This window comes from Nelusetta ayraudi, unplaced genomic scaffold, assembly GCF_046127955.1.
Source record: "Nelusetta ayraudi isolate G7.1 ecotype Tasmania unplaced genomic scaffold, CSIRO-AGI_Nayr_v1 ptg000041l, whole genome shotgun sequence".
NCBI classification, from domain to species: domain Eukaryota; kingdom Metazoa; phylum Chordata; class Actinopteri; order Tetraodontiformes; family Monacanthidae; genus Nelusetta; species Nelusetta ayraudi.
The window spans coordinates 1,978,182-1,989,395 of NW_027466091.1; the positions used below are offsets into that span (position 1 = coordinate 1,978,182).

Sequence of the window (11,214 nt, forward strand, 5' to 3'; positions counted from 1 at the left end):
TGGGGGGTGGGGGGGTGGTTGGGTATTTAAATTGGGGAGAAGTCTATGTATATTTAAAAGAATAAACTCTGCGACTGGCGAGTAGCACCGGTGTCTGTGTGTTACTCTGTGTGTGTGTGTGTGTGTGTGTGTGTGTGTGTGTGTGTGTGTGTGTGTGAGAGAGTGTTTAAATGCCACCTTGTCACTGCAACATTACCACCCTTGCTGCAATTACCTTTGACTTTGCTGCAATTAGAGCGAGCGCGTCCTACACTGACGCGTGGAAACGCTCTGGATGTGTACTCGCAGTATGGATAATGATGACGGTCGCGCCGCCATAATGGTTGTTATTGATGGCATGAGTGCGTAAACTGCTTGAGAGAAGCGTGGGACTTCACAGAGGTGATGTCACAAGGAGCTCATTTCCAGACCGGTGCCTTTTGACACACACGTATTTGTGAGAAGTGAAGCAATGAGAAGATGTGAAAAAAAAGATGAACTTCTTCTTTCTGGGGGAGCTCACACTCACCTTTTCAGCTGGCATCACCCGCAACACCCAAGAGAAACTGGGGATTGCACTTCCTGTCCATCTGCCATGCGCCGTGTGTGTCGACACTGCGTGTCAGCGTGAGTGTGCGTTTCGGTGTGCGATGCGGCCGCTCCGCACAAAGTCTCAGACTAAAGCTGTTACGACGGGAAAAAGCATCGCTTGCCAAGTCATCTGGGTTGATAAATCCCCCCCCCCCCCGAGTCACAGAGCGCGTTACACAAGCGCCGTCGGCAGGCCGGGTTACAGCCGCGTTGACAGGAATAGGGCTGCATTTGCAAAAGCCACTGGAGCTTCCCCTTTTATTTTTATTTTTATTTTTATTTTTTTTTAAATCGTCACCCCGGCAGCGTCACGTTTGGAAATAACATCGGCAAATGCGGTCGAGGCAGTGCGTCGCATCGGGGCGTGAAGTTGACTTTCTGTCCTTCACAGGTTCAAATCTTCAACCCTCCAGCTCTGCTTCGCCAGTCAGCTGCACGCTCATCCCGGTAAATTGGTAACTATCCCGCACCAGAACTCAGAAAAGTGTGCGTTTTTCTTTCAACTTGCGCTGCGTTCTGGAAGAGTGAGCGCTAAGACACGTCATTCTGGAATGTGCCCCTTTGTGATGTCACAAAGGGGGCGTGGAGCGTCAACCCCAGGTAGCAGCAGTCCGCTTTACAGCCCGTCCTCTGAGATCCCTTCGTTTGCCCCCCCCCCCCCCAGCGCCCCCCACCACCTTCCAAACATGTACGTGGAGGCTCCAACGAAGCATCGGCTCCAGCAGGGGCGCATTTAAACGGAGCATTTCACTTGCTGGACGCTGTAAACAGAGGGCTAAATGTGCTGTTTGTCAGGAGACCTGCATCGGCGATGCTGAATATAAAGTAAAGATGTGGAGCGTTGCTGCACTCCTCCTGCCACATCTGAACCCGTGGAGTGCAGAAAGACTCTGCTTGTTCTGGGCAGTTGTGCAAACACTGATGTCAAAGTGTGTTATTGCCAAGCACAGCATTGCTGAGGAGAGAAGTCATCCTCGGTAAATATTTCCCTGCTAAAAACACTGAGAGGGAAAGGAAACCTATATTTACCTCCTCGCTACAAGAGACTCGGTCATTGCATTTGACTTTTTTTTCGATGTACAGTTCAACATGTGAGGCAAAAAAAAAAAGAAAAAAGAGAGAGAGAGAAAGTGTTATGGGCTGAAAGCGTCTAATTTGGTTACATCGATCCCAAACCCAACCGCTCACCTCTGACCTCCAACAAACAAATGCATGCATTATCGGTTTACCCTCCATTTGTGTGACACAAAGCTCATGCTTGTCCGGGCTGCGGAGGAGGTCTGTGAATCAAAGCAGCAGTTCCCTGGAGGGACCTGTGTTTTTCAGTCAGGGCTGAACTAGGAACACCCACCAACCCTCCTCCACCTCCTCCTCCTCCTCCTCCTCCTCCTCCTCCAAACCTCTCCTCCCCACTTCGACTGTAAGATACTTTCCAGACGGTACGGTCCAGGCTCGGTACACAGCAATTTGCGTTAACAGTGAGGAGGACCTGGCGAGTTATTGCAAAACAGCCGTCAGCTGATCAGCTGATGACAGGCCAGCCTTCCACCTCTGTGAACCCGGGCTGGTGCGATTGCTGCGAAGCATTTTCTGACCTCTGGCGGCGGGAGCCGGTACTGCAAGCTCGGCAGCGGGCCTGCGGGCTGAGACAGCAGCGAGAGCAGGATGTGGTCGAGGCCCGGAGGAGTGGGAGGGCTTTCTCACACACACACACACACACACACACACACACACACACACACACACACACACACACACTGCTAAAACTAATAAGCGACCGGACCTGCTACCTTAAAAAGGGAGCTGATGATGCTGCTGATGGTGTACAGAAAGCCTCTTCGGAGCTCCAAATTGAGGACGGCCAACTCATTAAATGCTTGACGGCTCTAAAAAAAAAAAAAAAATGTTTCTCATTTGCATTCAGTATGAAATGACAAACCCGTCCTCTCTGTGTTTGGGCAATGTGCTGACTGTGTGCACCGAAGAATGGTGCTGATCCACTGACTTCTGGAGGATTATTCCATGCACAGTGGCTGCATTTCCCATTTCCAGGCACTTCTGTATGTATGCCTACAACCCTGCACCTGGGATCCTTTCTCACAGCTTTTCTGTGTTGTGGTTGCATGTTCTCCCTGTGTCTGTGTGAGTCCTAAAGCATGCACGGGAGGTGAATTGGGAACGCTCAATTGTCCGTTTTACTAAACATAACAAACAAAAGAATCTCGTTTGGTGATTTTATTTTATCCCTGAAATGAAAAGGGACCACTGTTTGCACTATGCTTTCATACAAAGAACGATCTTAATAAGTTATTATTTTATGTTGCAATGCAGTTCGTACAACAACTATTTAGGTTCATTGATTGGACTTAAATTATTTTTTTTTAAAAAACACTTTAATCAGATACTGTCATCCAACAGTGCAAAACATCCCCTGCACACAGAAAATAACATAAATAAATCACAGGCCACAGGTTCCTTTCTTTTATATCAAATACTTAAAAAAAAACAAACTCTGAGGGTTCTTCCTCCCTCCTCCTCCTCCTCCTCCTCCTCCTGCTCCTCCTCTAAATGACATCCGACAGAGTGCTGGCGGCGCCATCAATGGCCTGGCTGAGGACTGACACGTGGTAGTGCACCTTGTCCCAGTCTGCCTTCAGGTTTGATATCTCGGCTTTGGCGAAGGCGTCAGCCAGACCTGGGAATGTTGCCTTGCCAGCGCTGCTGGAGGCCCAGATAACATGCCTGCAAAATGACACAGCAGGCATCGTATCAATGCTAAGAAAGAGCAATGTCCAAGCCTATCACTAACTCTATCTATCTATCTATCTATCTATCTATCTATCTATCTATCTGTCTATCTATCTATCTATCTGTCTATCTGTTTGTCTGTCTGTCTGCCTATCCATCCATCCATCCAGCTATCCATCTGTCTGTCTGTCTGTCTGTCTGGAAAATTAAATAATTGTAAGTTCAGCCACATTTAAAAAAAACAAAAACAGTTCTCAATCATTTTAGTCACATTACGAAAAACGAGCGCCTTCTTTAACAGTGCCACCTTACCGTACCTAAATGCATATTTATCGGGGAAGGCCAGCGGGTCCAGAAAGGCTCGGTCCAGCAGCATGATTTGGTCATTGATCTTCCTGACCATCAGCGGACTAAAGACAAGACAAAGCAGAAACGGAAGGAGATTTGGATCGAGGAGCTGCAGGGAAACCAAGGAGCGCGTCTGTGTTGCAAAGTTTTGCCTCTCACTTTTCCTGACTGAAGTCCGTGTTGACGATCAACTCGTCCAGTTTGTCGGCCGCCTTGCGAAAGCTTTCCACTGCCCGTATTAGTGGTTCTGGGACAAGACAGAAAAAGAGAGACTTTAGCCCCGCCTTCACGAGGTCATTCCCGGCACGGGACAGACGAGCTGCACCGCCTTACCCATCGAGATGTTTCTGGGCGTCAGCGTTTCCTGATAGAGCGTCACGGAGGTGTTGAGGTATGCCTCCAGACTCTCGGCATAGTCGCTGTTGCTCATGGGCAACACCAGGCTGTCGGACAGGCGGATCAGGATGTTCCCCGCAGTCCTGGCGACCGCCTGGTGACTGTGGAATCCTAGTTAGCAGAGGCAGGAAGGAGGGGCGTTCAGGGCTGTGGAGGTTCTACTGAACGGGCTGGAATTGTGTGAGATCGAGGTGACGCGCGGCGCACTCACAGGGATCGATGTACCTGGAGCAGTAGTCGAAGGTGTCGTAAGCTGTGTGGTAGGCGGGGTAGATGCGAGCGTTTGTTTTGGACTGCGCAGAGAAAGCGGGCACAAGGCCATGGACGGTGTTAAACTTTATGCCACGCGCCAGGAGGGATGGGTCGCAACGTAACGTGTGAGTCACTTCTTCCCCACCTTGTCATATGTGTAGGACATATCTATGGAGGCGATGCCCAGGTAATGGACGAAGGCGGCGTAATCACTTCCTGCTCCCGTCAGGTAGCCCATTCTGTGCAGGGTAGACAGAAAGCAAGAAGCCTGAGGAAGGCAGCAAAGGACAATACAGCAATACACTCAATGCAGTGTGGAGGGCACAGAATCACTTTGGCCTCACTGATAACTGAGCCAAAAACACCCAGCAAGATCAAACGTGGTCATTCTAATGAGGAAGTTCACACGTGGTTTAAAGCAGTATGGAGTTAGCGTACAGAATTCCAACCTGCTCCACGTGTTTCATAAAAAAAAAAAGAAAAAAAAAAAGCAACAAATGTGTCTTTATCATACTGCTCCAATGAGTGTCTACACACTACATGGGAGTTCAATGGATGATGTCAGTCGTAGGGAACTTTCAAAGGCGTCGCTGCAGTGGAGTACCTTGGTACGACTCCATGTTTCGGGCTCGTCTTGTTGGTGAACTTGATCCAGTTGTCGTACACGGACAGTGACTCCTGCCCAGGTGCGTCAACCTAGAAGCAGTAGTAAAGACTCAAGTTACAGCATGAGAGAGGGGGCAAGACAATCTGAGGTTGGCCCCGCCTTCTCTCTCTCTCTCTCTCTCCAGAATGCACATTGGTTGAATGAAGCAAGCTTCAGTGAGGTTATGGGTAACTAGTGGGCCTTTCACTGACTGCTCATCTGTGGATCGTCCAATTCAAGGTTAACTGTGCAATATTTGGAGATTTTGAAGTAGCACAGTCGAAGAAGTAGAACCTCCTCCTGAGCTTGCACATGAGCTACCATGGCCTGCGCACACAAACCCGTATACCATGTCTGTCTTCTTCTTGGTTGGTTTAGTACGCTTTCAGGTGGGCTGGATTGTCCCAACCAGGCTTCCTTAGAAATATGGCAGTGCAGGGGCAACTAATTGATCTGTGTATATTCTTTTATATATATATATATATACAATACAATTCAATATATATATATATATATATTGAATTGTATTGTACTGCTATTATACACTTGAATGGATGTATTTATAGGCAGTATATTAAGCTATTCCCACTATGAAAAAATATAAATCAAGGCAAACATTACACGCTGGACCTTTAAGAGGCCTTCTGATTGGGTGAGTCCTAACGTGGGTGCACCATGACCTACAGCACCTTGGCTCCAACGGCTGCATTGACTGACTCGCATGTGAATAAAAAAACAGGCAAGTCACCTGACGGTCAGCGCTCACCTGTTGTGCAGATTTGAAGACGACATTCTGGAGCGACGGCATTGCTGAAACCGCGAGGGTGGCGTTGGCTGGGGGGGGGGTGAGAGAAGGGGAAAATCGAGGCCTTTAGTCTGATTGCAAATGTGATCCACCTTTCACTTTGGGTAATCTAGGTTTTGTATGGCTACTTTACATATGATATTGCATCATCAAGGCTCCTTAAAATTCATCTCACACAATTGTGAGGCCTCTCGCGCCAGCTGTACGGTAACTGTATTCACTCAACACTGCCGTTGTGGGAGGCGGAGCTTCTTACCAAAGACGGCGATGTCCACGTTGATGTAAGCCACAGCTCGTCCACTGAGCTTGGCGACGTATTGCTGCAGAAAAGACACAGACAAACAAGATCATGTGGACATGTCACGTGACAGCAGCAAAAAAACAAAAAGGAAATGGAAATGAGCCTATATGTCCAATCAATTTCATCAATCTACCTCCACGTATTCCGCAGAGCCGATGAGGCCGAACTCCTCGGCGCCCCAGCTTCCAAAGATGATGGACCTTCGGGGCCTCCAGTGACCTGCCAGGACACAAGACGGGAGACGCAGGGATAAGCTCTTCATTCTCGAGTCGCGAGCGGAGCCTGCCCTTCACTCAGCAACACACTCACCCTGCTTGACCTTCTTGCCAAGCACTCGGCTCAGCTCCAGCATGACAGACGTCCCGCTGCTGGGGTCGATGGCACCGTGAACCCAGCTGTCCCTGTGGTTCCCGTAGATCACGTATCTGTCTGCAGACACCAACGCACACACACACACACACACACACACACACACACACACAGACAGAACCAAAAGCTGAGCACAGGCCGACAACGGGGCAGGATGAAAACAAGACACGGTTCGGGAGACGGTGGGGTCTCACCTGGCTCCACGCTCCCCCTGATGACACCCATCACGTTGGCGGATTTCTTCACCTCGGCAAAGTTATAAATGTCCATTTTCACATCGCTGAAAAAAAAAAAAAAGAGGAAGAGCTTCTGAAGTAGGAAGCCAAAAATAAACGGAGACAGGCAGTTTCCCCGTCTTCTTCATGTCTATTGGGTTTTGCCTGAGAGTGACTGAGTAAACAGCAGCACGAGTGAGAGACTTGCGAGAAAAATGTTGAAAGTTTTAGCTTAAAAAAAAAGAATTATTTGTAAAATAATATTGATATCAGCAGGCTGAAGTATACACATCCCTTCATTTTCCTTACCCGCTTCTTCCTGAAGTATGTGCATGTATACTGTAAATCTTTTATTTATTTTTTCAATATACGCTCTAAATTGGTCGGGCGCATTTTACCTGCCGTTGAAAGAAGACTCCGACTTGAAACCTGGGCCACCGAGGTTGTATTTGCACTTGAATCCCCCCTGCCAGTCAGCTGGAGCCTCGGCTCCACCAAGCTCACTGCGACAACACGAGCAATACACATTATTGTTGTTTTAGTCATTGACAAACACATGCATAGCGTTTCGCTCTCAACCTTGGGAGATTTTGCGTCATCACAAACCAGATTAGTGCTTGGGCGTCTTCAAATCCGATTGGCTGAGTCGGGATGGGTGGGATCCCTGTGATGTCCCCTTCGGGAATCCTGTAGGTTTCCTCTGCCATGTGCGTGAGGGGAAAAATGATCATTACTAATAATTACTAATAATTGTCTTTACCATTCAGACGGCTGTAAAAGCCCATCTTCTGATAGCGTCGGGGCCACAGTGCCGCCTCGTGCGCTCACCTTTGGCAGCCAGGTAGGGAGTGAGCAAGTCTCCAAAGTCGGTGGCGTAGCCGCCTCTCTCCACGCCAGAGGGCGGCAAGTACCACGAGTGAGGGTACGTCTCGTTGACGTCTGACATGAGGCCGTCGTTGATGTCCAGGGGGTCTGTGTAGACGAGGACGCCGACCACGCCGTAGGGCGCCGCGTTGATGGCCTGCGGATTTAATAATAATTCATGAGATTGGTTGAGGGCTATTAGATCATTCCAAGTTAATCTAACCTTTATATGTTTTTCTTTAACTTCTTCGAGTGAAACGAAGATCTAAGACTGCATTGTGGTTTTACAACATGTTTATCTTTGCAAGCTCACATTTCCTCACACCTCACACCTCGTCTCGTCTCGTCTGAGACAGGACGTTGGAGGAGACAAAGCGTTGCGCTCACTTTTGCGGCTCTTCCTGCTCCACCATATCTGGTGATGGCGATGGTTCCTCAGAGGTCCACCGTGGCGTTCAGATGCGCGTAGTCACTCGGCTTCCCTTGGTTGGCGTACACCAGTTTTCCCTGAAAGCGTTTCAAAACATCAGGCAGTTGAGCGCTGTAGTCAACTCATCAATGTACGTTTGGAGGAAATGATGTGATGATTTCGTTCGTTTGCCAAAATGTCAAATATTACCACGTGCCGAATGCAGGTGTTTTTTTGTTTGTTTGTTTGTTTGTTTGTTTGTTTGTTTGTTTTTGGTAAAGGGGAAATGTTTTTCAGGCACAAAATATCCAACATTGATTTTTATTCTATTCTTATTACCAGTGTGCGAAATACAGGTGGGGTGGGGCGTGGGGGGGGGGGTGCTCACTTGCCACTAATGCCACTAACGGTCACTAAAATGTCTTGAAGATCACTATGACTTTCACAAATAGGGAAATGGACCGGTTTTACGCCTCACAGAAGAATGAATGAAACGTGATGTTACCGGCTCAGATGTTGCATTCCATTGAGTACTGTAAGGTTATTACAGGCCACTGCATGTTAAGTAAACTTACATTGGTATTGAGTAATAATCAAGATGGGGGTGGTGGGGGGGGGTTTATTTCCAAAACACGGCTTATCACATTTTATAATTTTCTCGTATTATGGCCTCCAACCCTCTTTGATGACTTCACTTCACAGATATCACCGATCGTGGCAGATAAACTTGGTTTATTACCTTCGGTGTCCACGTAAACCTGTTCTCCGTGCATACAGCCGCACACCAGAGGAAAAGTCACTCCCTGTTCCGCTGACACTGACTGCACACACACAAGTGCTCAGTGTGTCTTATCTCTTCCGGAGGACGCAAAAGGTCGAGGGGTCCTCGGGGATAAGAGAGCTTCAGGCCCGTCTTGTGTAACAACCATGTCATATTGTTTATGGCTTCGTAAAATAAGTTTTCATTATGTGCGAGGGTATTTGGGTGCAGACTGACTCCTGTTGGGGCAGATTTTTGAAGAGATACCGGAATCCCCAGCTTCTGTATACGGGTGGTGGTTGTGATGCGGCACTCTACCTTTACATTTCCTGGAGGAGAATATGCAGCGTACGGCTGAACCACGTCAGGGTCGTTTTGCTCTTCGGTGTAAGCCTTCTCTTTCTCTCGAACGGTATACAGCACCTCATCAGATGTGTTGACTGAAAAAAATGATTAAAAAAAATATTTGAATATTTATGTAATAATCATAGTTTACTGTTGAACGCTAGATTTTTTTTTTTTTTTTTTACCCAAATACAGGTTCACTATGGCCAAATTGGTCAGACCTTTCATCATTTAGGAAAGTAAAACTAATCGAGCCGTTAAATAAATCCCACAGAGCGCGCCGCAATGCCATTTCTGTTGCAACCCTAAATTGATGCATTCTCCACCTGAGAGGAAAAATTCATCAGTGGCATCTCCACATTTACACCCATGTGTTGACAGTAACGCCCAATTGCAATCGTGGCCGGGTGGACTCACCCACGGTGACCTTATTGGGGTTGTTGGGGTTGGGGAAGGACAGGTAGACCATGTAATCCTCCCTGAACGCGTGGTCCAGGCCCGTCTCTGCATCCTGCCATCTTCTCAGCATCAAAGCCACAGTCTCCTCGTCTCCCACAGAGGTGGCCATGTGAGGCTTCTTCGTCAGCTCCCTGTAGGCAGAGTTTTGATTCGGATGTCATCTCAAAGTCTGTCACGATTGATGCGTATCAATCTTAAGACCCCTGTGCGATCGAGCCAATTTTTACTGAGAAAACAAAAGGTCTTCTCACAGATAATATATAACGATCGCCTCTCGGCAACTCACCTCAGGTTCTCTTCGATATTGCGGTTGTCCACCTCATTTATGAAATTCTCAATAAAACCCTCGTCCACATCTTTCTTGAGCTCATTCACCCAGCGCGGTATAGTTTCCTCTTTTTCGATGGCAAAGTGGCCGATGAGGATGCCGACGGTGAAAAAGATAAGGCCGCACACCGCCGAAATCAATAAGACCTTTAACATTGTTGTCCTGGGAGCGAGACCTTCAGATGAGATGTCCACCCTCTCTCTGGCCCTGACTGACTGTGAGCTTTCTTTCAAAGACCTCTGATGTTGATTGCAATCAGAACACAAACTCATTGTACAGCTGTTAATGTTTGCAGATGGGACGGACTTTATCCCTGTCTTTGTTTTGGTGTGTGTGTGTGTGTGTGTGTGTGTGTGTGTGTGTGTGTGTGTGTGTGCGTACGCGTGCGAGTGCATGTTTTCCAACGTGTGCATATGAGTGTGTGTGTGTGTGTGTGTGTCCAAAAAGAGATTGTCAACGTTACTTTTTAACGGGCAGAAATGCCAGTGAGTGAGGCCGTCCCTCTGTAGTTACCGCCACTACAAAGTTCCACTACTCTGTGATGTGATTTGTGAAGTGATATTCATGTTTTGAAACTTGACTTTCACTTACTCGAGTCCAACTGGCACCAGGGGCGTAGCCATCATTTTAGAAGTGAGGTCTTTTGAGTGATTTATTATCCTCTAGCATTCAATTGCACCTCTCCTTAGCAGCTAAAGAACCACACACAGAGAAACGGCGCAGCACAGCGTCAGCAAACAGACTTTAGCTCTTTTAGCTGGAATCAATGTAGAAAAATGGTTGAATCAACAATGAATGAACGTTGAAATATGGTTGAATCAACGTTGAATCATCGAGGGTTTGGGTTAACAAATACTGCCAAACGTGGGTTTTAATAGTCTGATGTTTATAGATGTTTGGTTTGTTTTGGTTTGGGTTTTTTTTTTTTTTTTTTTTTTAAATATACCAGGTCTTCAATGCCAGGCTGTTTTATCACAATTATATGGCGGACACGCCCCTCTGGGTGGCTCAAGTCTAAAAGTCAGCGTCTCACCACCCATGAACCTCACTGCACGTCACTGCTCTTGTAAGTTCTTTATTTGTGACATTGTCTAAAAACAAATGGGGGTGGTGGTGGGGGGGGGGGGGACCCTGTCAGTCAGCCATGTACACAGAGGATTGTATACTGACGTTCTAATTTCTACAAAATAAAAGAATTCAAGATCAGACACTGATTCAGTTTGGGTAAACACTACCCTCTAGTGGCCAAATGTTATACTTGGGTCTGTTGCTACCTACAGAGGTCATACTTGTCATAGCACCTCTTATGTCCTTCTGAACACGTGGAAGGCCAACTGAAGCATATTTAAAAAAAAAAAAAAAAAAAAAAAAAACAGGAAGCAAAATAAAATTGATTTTA

At 47.3% G+C, this 11,214-nt stretch overlaps 1 protein-coding gene across 1 annotated transcript; it reads right to left on the reverse strand.

Moving 5' to 3' along the window:
• Nucleotides 1-2,794: 2,794 nt before the first annotated feature.
• On the reverse strand, nt 2,795-10,058 carry naaladl1 (N-acetylated alpha-linked acidic dipeptidase like 1). The gene is given in 19 exon segments (XM_076033389.1): nt 2,795-3,312; nt 3,636-3,728; nt 3,826-3,913; nt 4,000-4,173; nt 4,274-4,355; nt 4,460-4,553; nt 4,919-5,010; nt 5,727-5,794; nt 6,022-6,085; nt 6,200-6,285; nt 6,376-6,495; nt 6,630-6,715; nt 7,049-7,153; nt 7,257-7,350; nt 7,479-7,671; nt 7,902-8,021; nt 9,002-9,123; nt 9,446-9,618; nt 9,774-10,058. Coding segments are annotated over 19 exon segments (2,229 nt in total). The 5' UTR covers nt 9,971-10,058; the 3' UTR covers nt 2,795-3,134.
• Nucleotides 10,059-11,214: the final 1,156 nt, after the last annotated feature.